This window comes from Taeniopygia guttata, chromosome Z (assembly GCF_048771995.1).
Source record: "Taeniopygia guttata chromosome Z, bTaeGut7.mat, whole genome shotgun sequence".
Taxonomy (NCBI): domain Eukaryota; kingdom Metazoa; phylum Chordata; class Aves; order Passeriformes; family Estrildidae; genus Taeniopygia; species Taeniopygia guttata.
Genome location: NC_133063.1, coordinates 58959138 through 58976422, shown reverse-complemented (window position 1 = coordinate 58976422; position 17285 = coordinate 58959138). Strand labels below are relative to the sequence as shown.

The 17285-nt window shown below is 38.9% G+C and overlaps 2 protein-coding genes and 1 long non-coding RNA gene across 19 annotated transcripts in view; 1 reads left to right on the top strand and 2 right to left on the bottom strand.

The window, feature by feature from the left end:
* The window catches only part of SREK1 (splicing regulatory glutamic acid and lysine rich protein 1), a 32929-nt gene extending 28937 nt beyond the window's left edge, over nt 1-3992 (bottom strand). Inside the window, exon 1 of one of the 2 annotated variants that reach the window (XM_012577674.5) lies at nt 3559-3992. In XM_012577674.5, the coding sequence (XP_012433128.2) occupies nt 3559-3719 (161 nt within the window). In that variant the 5' untranslated portion in view covers nt 3720-3992. Of the gene's footprint in view, nt 1-1532; nt 3456-3558 lie in introns of those variants that run through there. The other variant, XM_041711390.2, reaches the window with a different exon arrangement.
* LOC115490970 (uncharacterized) lies at nt 3983-5556 on the top strand. Its single transcript, XR_005978213.2, has 2 exons — nt 3983-4542; nt 4778-5556. It is a non-coding gene; the product is annotated as an uncharacterized lncRNA (long non-coding RNA).
* Nucleotides 5557-12938: 7382 nt separating this feature from the next.
* The window catches only part of ERBIN (erbb2 interacting protein), a 117196-nt gene continuing 112849 nt past the window's right edge, over nt 12939-17285 (bottom strand). For all 16 annotated transcript variants that reach the window (XM_072922097.1, XM_072922102.1, XM_030257596.4 and 13 more), the window contains one exon: nt 12939-16110. In XM_072922097.1, the coding sequence (XP_072778198.1) occupies nt 16003-16110 (108 nt within the window). In that variant the 3' untranslated portion in view covers nt 12939-16002. The remainder of the gene's footprint in view (nt 16111-17285) is intronic.

Genomic DNA, 17285 nt, shown 5'->3' with positions numbered 1-17285 from the left:
CTAAGGGGAGGGAGAAGCTCGTGTCTTGGAGTTTCTTGTCATCATTGCATGGTGTTTGCTTGGTTCTTTTAAAATGCATCCCTCAGTGTTATAACCCAAATGGCTGAGGTCACCACTAAAGGTTCTATGGCCCACACTGCTGAAGACTTCTAAGATCTGCTGATTTTTCTTTCCTTTTTTGTTTTCATTACCAACTCAAAAATATAATTCTGCTCAATGCAGTTTCAGACCCCCCAATAATCCTTATAAATTTTAACATCTACAGAGCCTGCACTATCAAGTGTGTTTTTTTTAATATTTACTCTCCTGTATTCCCTGATTTAGAACACAAAAGCTATGTGGACAGTATGTTAAAAAATATTAGATGTCTGAACATTTGTGCAAATGAGGCCCTACAAAAACATCTTGATAGCAAGTGTTTTCCAGAGGTTAGAAAGGAGAAATTCTCTACAAGGTGACACTCTCTACTAAAAACAAATCAAAGTTGCATCAAGGGAAACTATAAAGACCTAAGAGATCTAAAATTTTAGAAGGTTTAACAGTGATCAAGTCCTCTTCTTTTATGAAGGGGGCCTCCAAAATCTTCCCATCAGCCTTTAAAAGAAGTTTTTTTTCCTAAATAGTGAAGTCCTAGTCTAATTCTTTTTGTTTCTTTTTTTTTTTTTTTTTTTTTTTTTGCTAGCCTTTACTGAGGCTGAATTGAAGGAGACTCATAATATTTTTCCTAGGTTACACAGCCTTGATGTCAAAAAGCAACTCGTGTATCTCTGATTCAAAGTTACTAAAATGCAGTTAGTCTCTTTGAAAAAAAAATAAGAGGAAGTAAATATCTAAATAGTATTTGGACATTTCTAACATTTTTGTTTCACTTTGTAGGAAGACAGCAACAGTCATGTTCTAACAGAATAAAAATCAACCAAAAAATTTCCAAAGAAGGATCTATTCAAAAATCTACAGCAATAATAATTATAAAAAAAGGTTACAAAACATTTCTCTAACTCTCTCCAAATTTTCTTCAGCGGGGCAGGGAGGTGAGGTGTGTGAGGTGTGGAAGTCATGACAGAAATTAATAACTGATTAAAATAGATTATGGAATAAATCTGCAGATCAGTTTAAATGAGGTTCTGTGTGTTTTGTCTCAGAAGCCTCACCTACACTGCTGTCACTACAGGATATACCAGTTCTATTTATTGGACTATACAGATGATGACCCCTTTTCTCAGATGAGATTTCCCTTTCTTGGTTAAGGTGGCCCACCCACCTGTGTCAGAACATATAAAGGTATACAAATGACTTGGCTGGCACCCCTCAATGCTGAACTAAGCTTTGCCTATATACTCTCGTTCATGAACAGAACACCTTAAATTTCCACCTAGAGGAGGCCCTAAACCCCATTGCCAAGGTCTGGTATGGCATGTGTCTCCACCTCTCAACGCCTGCTGGGCTGCAACCAGAGCAGAACCTCCTGGTGGCAGAACACAAAGGCCAACCCAGTCTTGCCCTTGACTAGGGAAGGGTTATGACAAACTCACCCATCATCCAAGTTTTTGTAAAAGGAAAAGTTTATTCTCCAACAGAGTTTTGGCTTCCAAGACCACTCCCGACTATTCAGTAGCAAGAAGTATTACACAGCAGGTCTTTCCACACCTAATAGAGACAATTTGTGACTCCCTGCTTTCAAACAACTCATTCTGCCAAAACCCAATTGCTGCTTAGTAAGTTTTTCAACACCTAACCATTCAAAAATCTTCTTAAGGCCACATTTGAAGGCTCATTCCTACACATGTAATTTTGAAGCCTACTCTGAAAGGCAGACTTCAACTGGGTTACAAGTGTATGGGACTGTCTGTGCATGTCTGGGACTAAGAATCCAATTACAGGTGTCACTGGTCTCCTGTAAAACTGAAACCACCACTAGGCTGTGGCAGTGGCTAGCATACTGGAGTTCCCACCCAAGGCAAAAGACCTGTCACAACCTGCAAACCAGCTTCAGTTTTTAACTGTACTGCGAACTGACAGTGATCTGTGTTTTATCTGGGACATCTCTGCTTCCAGTCCACTCGTTTTATGAATTTATCACAATGTTATTTAAATACATTTTCAGAAAGTCAACAGGAAACACTTTTTTTTTGTTGTTTCTAAAGAAAGGCATTAGAGTAATTACTTAATTTTCTCTCAAGGTAGCAATTTGAAAGTCAGCTCTAATGTCCATAAGTATGAAGCAAGGAAAACCATACTTCTAACATGTATGCGTAAATAACGGTAAGTAAAACCAAGAGTAAAGCAGGTAATTGCAATCCTGCATCCTATCTCTGAAAACCGAATTAATCAGCATTATAACCTTAATATTGATAAATTATTCCCTACTATGGTACTGGATTTTAGTATTTTATGTGCATATACACCGTGGCAAAACTGTACACATTGGTACAAACATTATTTGTGTATTAATGTCAAAAAAGTCCCCATTTCCCTTAAAATCTGTCATATAGCCTAGTGAAAGACAAGAACAACAGCTGCAATAAAAAACCAGATTCAGTCAAGTGAAAACACAAAATATAAAGAAGCAACTATGGAACAAGTCCAGAACAAAGCCCCAGAAAACTGCACAAAAATCCACCACATAACTATCAGTAATGCATATCTTATTTTAAGCGTATCTTTTTTTCTTTTTTTCTGAATGATTGGTATTCAAATATAGTCAGATGTTATGTAGCTACATAAAAACTGATAAACACCAACTTTATTGACTGTTCTCTTTTGCAAATCAAATTTTTGTTAGCCTGAGCATTTATCTATCAAAGTTCACATACTGGGATGCTAATAATGCCCTCTCCTTTCCACTATTCCGATTTAATTCTTCTAAGAAAATACAAGGTTTGATAAGGCACATTTATTATTCGCTTCCCAGTACAACTGCTGCCTCGAGAGAAAAAAAAATTCATCTCTTCCTGCTGATCATCTTTTCTCGGGAGAGGCAACACTGTTATTTTGCAAGACCCTGCATCTCCCACCTGAGCGCACTCTCGCACACCGCTGACACCACGCGAACCGCTGTAACATAGGGAGAAATGTGACGCCTGGGATTAATATACTGTACAAGCCTTAGCGGGGGTAACTACGAGGCAGGGCAGGTCCCTCCTCTGCTCTCTGCAAAAGCCACTCTGGCTTCTATTCGAATGACCCCTTCTCGGAGCACACGGCCCTTCCAACAGAAGGGAAAAAAAGAAAAATAATAAAGGCAGTCGAGCGAGGGCGGGCCTGGAACTCCCGGTCTCGGTCGCCTGCACGCAGCGTGGGCGAGGAGACAGAAAGCGAGTTTTTAGGGAAGGGGGAAAATCTCCGGCGCCGCCATCTTAAGTGCGGGCGCAGCGCCCTCTCCGCAGCTCCGACCATACAAAGGGCAGGGACCACGTGACGCCTCCCTGGTGCCCGCACTCAAAATGGCGACTCTGGCCTCCTGCCCCTGCCCTTCCCGCCACCCCCCGGCTCCTCCGCGCCCTTCCTCATCCCTAGGCTGGCTCCGTCGCTGCCAAGGGCGGCACGGGCCCCACTTACTCCGGGGGATAGAGACGTAACTCCTCAATATCTCCTAGGAAGCCGAAGAGCGTCCGCATCTGCTCGCTGGTCACGGCCGAGGAAAGGTTGGTGACCTGGATGACGGACGTGGGGCCCAGGGGGAAGCCCAGCGGGACCCCGATGCCGCCGCTGTTCATCATGGCGGCTCCTGCCAGCCTCACCGCGCGCACCCGGGGGCGCGGGCCCGCCCACGGCGAGAGGCGCGCACTACCGGCCGCAGCGGCTCCGCGGACGCCGCTCTAGCAGTGCACTCGGTTGCTCCCAGAAGCGTTCTCGCAGGGACTGGCGGCCCCTGCCGGCAAGGCCTCCGGGCCGCCCGCGGCGTGGAGACCACTCACTTCCCCAGGAGCCACCTCATCCGGAGCCGGCCGCGCCGCCGTGCGCAGGGCGGGACCGGCGCGGGGCCCGCGCCCTCCCAGGAAGAGGCGCGGCCCGCGAGACCCCGCCCCCGCAGCGCGCCTTGGCGCGCCCATGGCGGCGGCTGCTGAGGGCCTTGTCGGGGGAGTGCGGGGGAAAAATGAGATTTCCCGTTTAATTGCGCGTTTGGCCACGATTAGTAAAAGACAGTTTAATCACCCTAGGGAACAAACCTCTGAACACACCTTCTGTCTAAACAGGAAGGGATTGTAATAGAAGGGGTTGTAAAGTGTTCTGGTTTAAATTGACTGGGACGCTATCCCAATGAAATTGATCTTGCCTGCAGTTGTAGTTCAAGTTTAACTTAAAAACTACATTGTCTGGAGAAAGTGAGGCTGATCACTTCATGTGTGGGCTATCACTATTAGGGATCAAGCTGCATTATTTCCTAGTGGTATGGGGCTGTGCGTCTCGGCACTGAAAGGTTTAAGGTTTCCGGAAGTTTGTAAGACTTTCTATTCCCCAACTGAGAAGAGATTGAAGTATTTTTGAAGTTATCTGGGTTGAAAAATCCTGCAAATTTGTGACAGTTCCCTGAGCAAGCAGGTCAGTTGTTACATAATCTCCACAGATAAGTCTGGGTAGTGCTTACAGGTATTGATGCTCAATACATTACAGAAATGTAATTCCAAGCAATTGTCAGAGATGCGTTTTAGATAAATATGTTTATGCATATGTTTCAGGGCTTATTTCAAAATCATTATCAGTGCATTCATATTCTCTTTCTAAATGAAATACGTATTCCAAAAGTACAAAAATCCTTTCTAAATATGTTTTTCAGCCATTCTGGTAGTGCCGACGCTTCTCTCCCCGACGCCCTTCCTCAGCCCCGGCTAGCTCTTCTGGGGAGAGGTGCGGGCAGGTTTCTAGCGCTTCCCGCTGGACCCTCGCGGGCTTTGGGAAGCACTATCGGAGTTCCAAAGAGCAGCCAGCGACCCCACGGCGAATTACGAAGAGAGTCTTTCTCTGGGGGCGAATTCCGTTTATTGTAATCCAACGGGGAATACAATAACTCGAAGGGGACCAGGCGTGCCGCGCTGGCATTTCCCAGAAAGGCATGGGCAGGACGGAACACGCTGGAGCCAGCCAGAAGAAAGCGCGAAACGAATTAAATTCGGAACGGGGGAAAACTGAACAGCCAATGGGGTAAAACCGCGGGGTGGTTCGAGGGTGGTGGGATACGGGGGTACATCCAATGAAGGACAGACAGGGGAAGGGTCCCAGGTCCTCTACCAATCACCCGGCGTCCCGGATGGAAGATTCTAGGTGGATGGGAAGGGACACCGAGTGACGGACAGGCATCTGGGGTAAACAGGGGGATGATTTAGCACTTTGGGGATAACGGACACTCGGGGGAAAGGCGGGAAAACCCGGGGAGAAACCATTACAGAACCGGGGGTACATGGAACAAACCTATACATAATACAAATGTAATAAAACATAAAAAACACAACTTTACATGGTAGCTTCTAGGTAGCATAAGTTGAGAGAAGTTTAAGTGGAGCTTCCAGATAGTTTGTTTTATATTTTGGAAAATAAAACTGATACTATTATTCTACATATAGGAACTTTCCATAAAATTTTGTTATCCCTAGACCATCATATCCAAAGATGGTTAGCAGAGATGTAGAAGCTATTTCTCCTATGAATATTCTTACCTTTCTCCTTGCATCTCTCAGTGGAAGATCCAAAATAAAAATGAACTCTAAAATTCACAAAAAGCCTTGTGATGTTAGAACTGACTGGGATACCCTCCTTCAGATAAAACCTGTAACAGTACATACAGAATTCTGAGCTACTGATCTGCTCTCTGAAAACAAAGCAGTGTTTAAATTTTGTAATTATCAGTCCCTGCCACAGTACAAAATTAGCTTAGAAAATAAATTAATTTTTATTTTGAGAAGAATTGGCAAAAAAAAATCACACCAATCCAAGACCCCCAAAAATCTAATGCTGAAAGCTTTGGGTTACACATGCTGCCACTAAAAGGCTGGAAGCAAGTAATGCCTATTTTAGTCAAAGCATTCAAAATTTAAAGGTGTTAAGGAGCCACTCCCTCTCCTATAATAAAAATTTTCCAAGCTATTGAGAAAGAAAAAGTTAAATAAAAAGAGTCGACATGCAGAAAAGGAATAGTTGTACAAGCAGTGCCCAAATATTATCTCTCTAATCAATGGCTAACAGACCTGCAGCTTACAAATTGCTTTAGGCCTAGAGAAAATTTTAGCTGTAATCAAAGTGAATTAATAGGTATACAAGTTACTTTTCAATTATTAGCTGTATTGTGCATGTAAGTAAATTCTTTCACTTCTACCTTGCCTGTCAGGTTAACTAGCAAAACACAAGGCATTACGCTGGCTCTTTGGAGGTAAACATAAATTCCAGATTACTTAAATGTAAAATGGTGAAGCTGTTAAATAAGAGTGACTATTAACCTTTTGTCTAAGACTGTATTTAGTGATCTTCCCATGAGGATTAAAAAGCATTTACTGCGTAATGTTAATTGCAAGTACCACTAGAAAAATATTGGCAATTCAGAATGAAGTTACAGTAAAAAGGTGTTTTAGAGGATCAGGAGAAAAGTATTTTCATTACACGAAGTCACCTTTTAAGCAGACAGTAGGTGGTCTGATAGAGGTGGACATCTCTGGTATTTGCTGTGCTTGCAGGGAGAGGGAATTGAAATAATACGAGGTAAAAGCATTAGAAAGCTTTCATCAGCTTTCCTTAAATGGAACTTTAAAGACTTAAAAAATAATGTTAGCCACAGATCTAACAATTATTTGATAACAATAGAATTGTTCTAAGTTGTAAGCAATTTATGAGAAGTGAAATTTAACTTACGATTCAACAACTCCTGTAGCACTGGTGAAACTTACCTCTGGAAATCTAAAGCCCTGGAGACTAATGAGAAAGCTCGAGCAAAAAAGATGTACCCATGGCTGAGGAGAACCAGGTTAAAGGAATTGTTCACAGCCAATGTTACAGGACATGATGGGATGTTTCTGTGAGCATTGAGGAATCTAGCCAGTGTACTGTGTGACCGCTTCTAATTATATTTCAAAGTCATAGTGTTTGGGGAGGGCAATGTCACCCCTGGATTCTCGACGGGCAAGAAAGGAACACTGGTAAAATTAGAGGGAAATCAACCCCACCTCAGTCCCTGGGAAAGTGATGGAGCAAATTCTCCTCACAGCCATTTTCAAGCATGCTAACGACAAGAAGATTGGGAGTTGTTAGTATGGATTTATAAAGAGAAAACTGTGCCTGACCACCTGGTAGCCTTCTGCTGCTGTAAAATGACTGGCCCATGAATGAGGGGAGAGCAGCTAATACTTTTATCTTGATTTTTTCGAGGCTTTTGTAACTTTGTCCCATAATATCCCTTAAAGTATTTTTCTTTGACTGATCTTTTGAAAGCAGTACTAGAATGCCACTAAAAGCCAATATATTTGAATAGCCTGTGCTACCTAAGTTTGTTTTCATACACAGTAACTTTACACCACTTTCATTATTATATAACCAAGATGTCAGTGTTTTGTGTAGATTAGTGATGCAGAACACAGGAAAACAATTTCTCTTCTACAACATGAATGTTCCTTCTCTGACATTAATCAAGAGGCATAATCTTTAAATGCCAATCTCCTACCACTCACAGTAGACTGCAGGTACAAACTACTGCCGATAATATATTCTGTTTGTGCTATGATACATGTTCCAGTTTCAGAGACAAATGTTTGCATGTCATATTAATTTGAACTAATTTTCAAATACAGACAAATCAGAAAGTGTTAATTCAGAATATTTCAAAGACAACAGACTTTAGCCTAAACTCCAGCAGATCCACTGTGCTTCCCAAGTACAAGAAGTGGCTTTCATCCCCTTTCCATTGTTATACCTTTAACTGCTCTCATTTTTATGTATGCCTTAGTATAATTTATGGAGTTTTTTTTGAAGAGTCATGTAGAACAGAAAAACATCTTACAGAAAAAACTCTTAAATCTGTGTAGTATTCTCCAATCCACCAGATTTGTAATCCCAAAAATTCTATAAAAGAAAGTATAAGACCAATTTACATACCTACCCAGAAAAACTATGAAAATATTTTTCCAGATAAAATTTCTAGTGTAGTAATTGTTTTCCCCAGATTCAAGTTTACACATCTAGAAATCTTAAAATCCTGCCTATGATGAGATTAACAGATGAATGCTACATGGTCAGTGTAAGCAGCTGAAACCAGTCTAAACTTGCTACCTCTGGATGGCAGTCAGCTGTACAAGTTAGCATTGGTAAACTGAAACAGCTGCGAGATTTCTGCATCTGCTTTTTATCTGTTTTACAGCAAACGCATGAAAAAATTTAGAATTGCTGTATTGAGCACTGTATTGAGCATAGCAGTTTCAATTATAAGAGTAAAATTAGCAGCTCTATGAATGTGTTTTACAATAATATTCTTCTCCCCATAAAATTATTTATGTCAAAGATAGAGTAGTTCTTCTTGACTTACAATTATTTTTAAACTAACTTCAATATAAGATGAGGGGGTTAGCTGATAACCTGAGATAGTGTTGCTAACTCTGAATCTCCAAGCACATATTAACAAAGGAGTATCTCTACCACTGAGAGACTGGGAAAATGCACAAAAGCAGTTAAGATTTGAAAATCTTAATATGAAAACACCAGTTACCTTTTCAGGGCAGCATTTCTACTGAAATTTAGTATGTGTTCTACTTGGATTACAGAAGCATATTTTCTTTAAAGGGGGAATTTTAGAAAACTCTTTTTAAAAGCTATATAAAAGCCTACACATCAGTAGAAAAAATAATAGGTTTATTATATACTTTTAATACCCGTATGTGTATCTATGTATGTGTAGGGAAATGAAAGAGAAATGTAAAAACTCAGCTCAGCTTTTTTTTTTTTTTTTTTTTTTTTTAAATTAAACTCTGTGTCTTCTAGAAGATCTGCTACTTGCTGTTTTTCCTGCTGGACATGCAATCAGAACTGTTTGGGTAGGTGACCACTGGGGCGAAAAAAAGCATCTTTCTTCTTTGCTGTGAGGTTATGCCACTGGGAATCACAGCATGTAATTCTGCATACGGGGAGAATGTTTTTAAACCTCGAAAAACCCTGTCTGAACAAGGTAGTTCAAAGGGGTTGGATAGAAAATTCTGAATTCACTTGGATGAATTTCTTCTCCTTTCCAATCACATTTTGTAGGAGCAGGGCAAGAAGTTTTCTTCGTTGCATAAGAATATAATGGAATCTTTATTATTGTGAAGTTTGAAAACTGGAGTAAAACTTGGTGCACAGAAACATTAATGGTTTACTTCCAGCTTTTTTTTTTTGTTTGAAAGTGGCATAAAATAGGTAGAATCACAAAACAAAGTGAGTTTGTTAAGTAGTAACTCTAAAAAAAATTATTGTTTTTTTCAAATGTCTTACAATATAAGCACATAATGATTCAATTTATAATAGATTAACTACATTTGCAATTAAATAAACCACACATTGTTTACTGCAGGGTCAGGAAGTCACCCAGTGTGTTTTCATAAAATTAAAATGCAGAAGAAAAAAAAATTGTTTCAATGTTTTATCTGTTTGGAGGTTTTCAGCATGGTTTCTAACCTTTGCATACATCCAACTCCCACCTTATCATTCATTGCTCATGCAAGATAGCAAATGAGACAATTTTACGTGATCATTTCCAGGACTTAGTATTATGTCAGCTAACTAGCTGTTACTCTATTTCAATATTTATTAGTAAACTTCAGTTTCTCAGTAGTGAAGCCATAGCTTTCAGCTGAAGTAGATTTTGGCGGAAACATTCTCAGCAAAAAATACCTTCACCAAATTCAAAACCAGTTGTTGATTATTCTGTTGTATGTGGAAGTTCTTGCAGATGAAAATAAATCAAATACACTAAAACACTGATGTTAAGAGTCATGGTACAATACTACAAACCCTGTATTTTACCAGTGCATACTTATAATTCAGTAGAAAGCTTTTACTGCTTTTTCTGGGTTTTTTATGGCTGTTTTTTTCTCCAAAGTTTCCTTCATAAATTACCAACATTAGCAGTTGAATGAGAATTTTTCTGTAGAGCATCTGGTTCATCTGCTACCACTTTGTCTATGAAAAGACAGTCCATGAAAGGTTTGTCCCTGTCAGTATTTCTACATCTGGCAAACAAGAGTGAATATTTTGCCACGTTTTTCTTTATTACTTTGAAAAATACTAAAGCATAAACATTTCAGCCATTTGCAGCATCCAGCCATGCCTCATGAAATGGATGCAGTGCAGAGCCACACTCCCTCTTGTGTTATGCAGCTGCAAAAATAGATGTTGCAGACTACTGTTGTAAGAAATTTAATTCCTGGTGCTCTAATGATTGGGCCATGCAGAAATCTTTGTTACTTCAGCAACATGACTTTTCATGAGGAACTCTTCTTGGTCATCTCAGGAACCTTACCAGCCTAGTCATATGTTTTCTTGAACATTCCCAGTGCACCTCTAAAGTTTTTGATCAGGTATTGATGTAAATATGAGGGGCTGAAAGTGTCCTGACTCAAGTATTGCAAGGTATATGTTAACTGAATCTTTCACGGCTCAGTAATGCTTATCCACAGTTGCAAATTACTTTCCGTAGGCATAATGTCCTGAGCACAGTATTTCTGATGTAGTTTAAAACACTGGATTTAGTTCTCATTTCATGTTTTCTCTTCCTTTAAGCCAAACAGCTGCTATTTTTTCCATACTTAACGCTTATCCCTAATACAAAGCAATAGTTCAAATAGTTCATATTGCAGAACTGAAATACAAGTCACATTCTCTCAGACAGGAAAAGAAAACTAAAGGGAGCAAAGCAAAGAGCTGGAAACCAGGCAGAGAAGAGGGTCTGAACTGCAAGGAACTGTGATGCTGTCAGTACTTGAAATGAGGCTTTCGCACAGCAGCAGGAGAGACCAGATGCTCCTAGGAACCCTCTGAGAAACTCGAGAGACCTGCTGCTGCCAAGTACAAGACAAGGGGGCCACTGGGGCTTGGGGACACTGGCAGATTGTAGCAAGGGTGGTCAGCAGCCGTTGGTGCGGCCTGCCTGGAGCCTTTGTTGCAGCTGCCCCTGCTTGGAGAGAGTGATCCTCCCACCCCTCAGCTGGTGCTAGGAGGAGGCTTGTTGGATCAGAGGGAGCACCTAGGGCCCCCTCATAACTTTTCATGCAAGACCTGTGCTGCTAAGCAGAGGAAGTTTGGAACTCAGCAAACTGTGCAGCTTGAGGAGAGACAGGACCATAGGACCTCTTCAGACCCTACAGCTGCAAAAGCCCTGGCCCCACAGTGCAGACCTGGGCAGTCTGTCACTAGCAGAACCACAGGTGGAATACCAGTGGAAGGCAATAGCTGGAAACTGGTGGCTTCTAGCACTGCATATAAGGTCCCTACTTGTAGTGCAGTTTTAATGGTGAAGCAGAGCTCCAGTTTCAAGGCAGTCTCATAGATATTGCAATAGAATCAATCTTCTGTGATTGAAAATCTTCTGTTATTGAAAATAATCCATGGCAGCAGGGATACCATACCAAAAAAAAAGATAAATACACTTTTTCTCTGAAAGCACTTTTTCTCTGAAAAAGTGCCTTCAGGCAGACAAAACAGAATTTAGACCCAGTATTCTCATATGCTTAATGAAAAAGTAAACTGTTATGAAATAATGTCCGAATAGGGAGCAGATATAGAAAACCTAAAAAACAAGGGGCCCAACACTCCATGGTCATCAAGGCCATAACATGTTGATAGTGAGAATCAGATTTCTGTATAGAGGAAGTAGAACAGTGTTAGTGGTGTATCAGATCCACATATACAAGGACAAGAAGATGAAACAATTTATGTTACCACATCGTTTTGTGATTTTCAAGAAAACTGCATGTAAAGCCAAATTGAGCTATCCTGTGAAATTCTGTGCCTGTTTAATTTTTTTACCACATTATCCTTGTACATCTCCTCAGAGTGCTTTCAGCATACTCTTAATTTTAACCCTACTCATTGACCTAGGCATCTCTCTCCGCCTATCAAAACTCGTAAACTTGCAACTAAAGTCTTTGTGACAGAAACCACTTACTGCTCTGATTTCATTGCAAGACTGGGATGCATGGGGTCTGGCTGAGATTAAGTTAATTTTCCTTTCAGCAGCCTTCACAGTGTTGCACTTTGCACTGGTAGCTACAGTGGTGTTGGTAACACCCCAGTGTTTGGCTTCTGCTGTACAGCCCTGGCACAGCACCAGCACCATCTTCCCAACATTCTGCACCCCCATCAGATGGGATGCTAAGGATAAGCAAGATCTTGGAAGGGGACACAAATAGGCCAGCTGACCCAAACAGACCAAAGGGTGGTCAGTTTCATGCCATATGTCAGCTCAGAAAAACTAAGAGGAGGATGAAGGTGGGGCATTTGTGTTTTACAGTGTTTGCCTTCCAGAGCAAACACTACCCATGCTGATGCCCTGCTTCCTGAAAGTGGCTGGACATCAATTGCTCATAAAAAGTATATAAAATTATTTATTTTTTTCTTTGCTTGTATGTGTGTAAACTTTCTCTTTTGCTTTAGTAAACTGCCTTGTTTGAACACACAAGCTATTTTCCATCTTATTTTCTCTCCTGTGCAGCTGGGGAAGGGGGAGTAATAGAGCAGTTTGGTGAGCGCTTGGCATCAAGGCAAAGTTAATACACCTCATGGGGTTATTCACAAAAACATTTCTTTGTTGTGAAGAACCCAGTTTTGCAAGGAAATCACTTAGAACAGACCTGTGGGCACTGAGATGTATGAACAAAAATAAGACTTTACTACTGCACACTGATTGAGTACTGAGGTCTACAACAACTGTAGATTAATAAATAGTGCTATGGAGAATTTCCTAAAACTTAAATAAGTCAATTTCACACAGCTTTAAAGAGCATTAGTTTATTATCTATTCTCCATGTGTTACCTCAGAAACAGTCTTCTTATATACAAAAATTTGGAATGTTGAATAAATGCTGATCAATAGAAACATTACATTGCTGTTGACAAGGGAGTATTTCTAAACAAAACCAAAATAATAATGAATGTTTGATTCTGTGTGTTGCTTATTGCTATGTCTGTGTTCATAGAATGCTCTCAAGTATATACATGTTTTAAAATTCATTCAAAAAAGAAACTAAAAATATTTACATAATAAATACGTGGGAGACTTCATCTTTTCATTACATCAGTTGAACTGATTCTTTAATGAACTATTAAGAATAGAAAGAATTAACACAGTTTGCATCAATTCACTGCCATGCTGAGTAACTCAGGTTGCTGATGGATTTTATTCTATTCAAAATGTAGTTTACAAATGCATTCAAACTGAAAAGTGCTGATATTGTCTGTCCTTTTGAATCCTGGCTGGACTAGATCAGGAGACATCTTTCTCCCACTCCCCACAAAACCATTTAGTCTGACATGTTTACCTTCACACTGACACTGACAAAACAAACACATTTCAATTCACTGAAAACTCAAACATTTAGTGAGTAAAATCAGCATAATTCATGTTTTATTAGACAATTAATTTGCTAACTGACGGAAGACAAGCTTTGGCCAAGTATTTCCACAAGAAGTACTAAACTTCTTGCTATAAATCTCTACTTATATAGTTCTACCAGCCGAACAGTTTTTGGTAAAATTTTTCTGTGATACATAAATCTGAAAATTAAGTGACACAACAACATTTAAAACTTCTGTTACCATTAAAGCAAAATACAATACAGTATAATTTCTCAGTGATATATTTAAATGTACTGCAAAATGTATACAAAGTCAGTCCAAGATCAGTAAAGAATCAGTTCTGCTTTTTGGACTTTTCCCTTCTCAAAGATACAGGTTTTATAGAAGACCAAGGTCATTTAGGACTTGTCTGTATGTATCCCCATTAAAAGGCAGTGTGTGATAAAAATAACATGATTAAAAGTAATGAACGTGTGATGTGAACATTTTGCATTTTCAATAAAAAAATAGAAACTAAATAACAACTAAACACTGAAGCCTGCCGTTATATAGCTATGTTTCTCATTCTTTAACAGCACACAGAAAATAAGTGAATTTTATCAAAATACAGCACATTTCTGCTAATATATCAAAAAAATCATTTTCTATGTAAATATTACTGAAAATCAACTAAAAAGAATTAAAATATACAAAGAGTTGTTAAAGGGTTTCAATTAAAATTATTAGAACTATACACAGTACAATAAGCAATAGTTAACATCTTTGAAAGAAGTGCAATAATATTGGAGTTCACTTATTAAAAAAGTACTGCCTTTTTATTACTGCTAGCTATGTATAATTCCTTTCTCTTCCAGCTCATTGTTCCAAAACTAAAGGAAGCTGGTGTTTTTGCTAGCTTTATTAAAAGCATTTACTTTTTGGGTTGAAAAAAGCGCTCATATTTCTCCCAAACTACCAACTTGTATGTAATTAAAAATGAACTGCAATAATTGAATATTGCTCCAATGACAGGCTAATTATTAGCCCTAATTAAAAACAGTTATCGGTCTTCTATGGCACTTTTCCCTGGTCCGTAACAACCGTGTATGAATTATCACTGCAGACTATGCAGTCTCTGTTAAATTACAAAGGAGAAAGATAATGTTTCTGGTAAACAAAATTAATAGAAGCATAATTGAACCTTTTATACAGTAATAAGGAACAAAGGCAGCCTGTGGTAAATCACTATTACATTAATGTAATTAGAAACCCTTTAATGACTCTGAAGTGTCTAGTTCACATTTAATGTTACCTGTAGGAACAGCCCTTTAAGAAACCTCACTACGAACTGGTGGGTTCCACCCTCCCTTTGCTCTCCATCTCACCACAGCAATTCTCCATCACTGCCCAAAGTTTCACAAACTTGCTTTGGTTACCTAGCTCCATGCGTATGGTTTCCTTTTTGATTAACAAGGCAATGCAAAGGCCAAACAAAATCAAGATGTTTTTCATAACCTTTCCTGCATCATTTGTGTATGTTTAAATTTATATTACAGGCAACAATCTTAAAAACTGGCCATTTCAGTTTCATTTTTAAAATCTGTCAGCTTAAAATGGAGTCTTTTTTTATAAAGATAAAACTATCACCATTTCCACAAAATTGGGGATTTCCACAGCAGAGAAAAATCTCTGGGCACAATTCCACAGTACAGTTGAAAAAATTATGTATGCAAGAAAACAACTAAACATAAATCATATGTGGCAAATGAATATTCAATGACTACATTAAGAACAAATCCTGTATAATATCACAAATTTGTAGTTACAGTCTTCCTAAAAAAAAAACCATAAGCTTTTATTGCATTTTCTATTGGTAGATGTACACTCTGGAACTAAACACTTTTTCTTCTCTCCTGATTCCAGATTTAGTTAGCAGGTAATTATTTCACCTGACCTTTATTCTGTCCATCCAGCACCACCTTCCATCTACCCATTCATCTATACAATGTGCACATAGCAAAGCCAACACTTCATATCCCCGTTCGTATCTACAGAAGTGGTTCAGCGTAACACATTAATATCTGGTGAATAAAAATAAAGGCAATAAACAGCTACAGGACAGACAGCCCTGCCATCTGTCCATTGGCTACAACCGAGGCTTCACAAAGCCTTGCACAAAGTTTAGTAATGTGTATGAATTATCCAAAAATAAACCTACCATCTGTACAAAAAAAACAACACAGGTTTGTTCTTGGAGGAGTGATCCATTAATTGCTATAATGCTTAAAAAGAAGTTTATTCACCATACGCATTTCCAAAATTATTTCCTGTATGTTCTCTACAGTGGTTTTCTCCCCTTTAACCACAAGTTCAGTATTTCCTGTACAAATTTTGATCATAATTCTTTTTGAGTTCTTTGAATGTATAAAAATATGCAAAATATTCAGTTTCCCCATAGTCCTTCAATGAATTCTGTTGGTTTATCCCCACAATCCATGGTACTTATGAAGAAACTTCTCGCACAATGATGAGTTCCACTGCATTCTGAAAAGTCTTTAGCAGCGATACTGCTTGTCCATGATCAATATTGATGAAGCTGTATCCATTAGCCTAAAAAGAAATATTTTAAATTGAAAATTGACATTCTTTTATTCCATGTTACTAAAAGATGTTTCATTATTTCATGCACATTTATTTAAGCCTTAAGGTTTCTACATGAATACACAGAATAAAACACTGCAGATTACTTGAATTTGTACCCGCATGCTACACAAAACTAAACTAGCATATCAGCCTTGGAAGAATATTGCAAATTATCCAAAGAAAACAGAACTTTAAGCTATTAACATCAGACATCTAATTCATCAACTGTAATAACAGACACACCAAAAACCCCCAAATGTACTACAAATGACATATCCTATTTTAATTATCAGAATATTAGAAATGGCATCTGTGATAAATTAAAACTATGTGACAACAACATTAATGGCACTGCAAGTAATTCTTTTGTGTTAGACTCTGAGATAATTCCCAACTTACATCTGTGTGTGACTCTAAACAATATTGTTATTCTTGGACAAGTTTGTCTTGGCAAATACAGACAGGCCCAAGTGGCCTACAAAGACAGGGACATAGCTATGGCTCGACTTCTCAGAGTGTACCAGTGCAAGATCATGCTCAACCTGGTCAGCAAAATGTTGCAAAAGGACAAATTTGTCCATTTAAAATGCTGTGCATCCTATCTTTTCCCCTGAGCTGCATAGGTGGTGACAGAGAACTGCATGTGCTCTCTGTGCCTTAGCAGTGACATTTTGAAAGTTTCAGTTCTTATGCCATCACTGAACAGTCACTGTTATTATCAGCTGAATCCTTGGTTAGAAAACCAGGGGTTTTCAAATATTTCTAGAGTTGCAGAGCAAGATTTATGTAGACAACATAAAAAGTGGAAATAACAACCTTTCCAAATCATAATTTCTACAGACTATCCTAGCCTAGTCTTAAGTCTTACTTTCAATTATCTAGTCCCTAGTCATGTAGTAGATTTTTATTAGAAATATGTATTAGACATATAATATGCATGCCTATTGAATGTTTTACAGAGCACATTGCAAAATCAAGCATAGCAAAGGCACTTTGGAAGATATGTTATTAATTTAAAAACTCCACATTAAGTCTGAGTGGTTCAAGACAGAGTGGAACTGTCATTACATTACCACTGGGACTATCACAGCTAAGAAGAATGTGCTGTTACATGAAAAAAAAAATCTTTGTTATGAGAAATA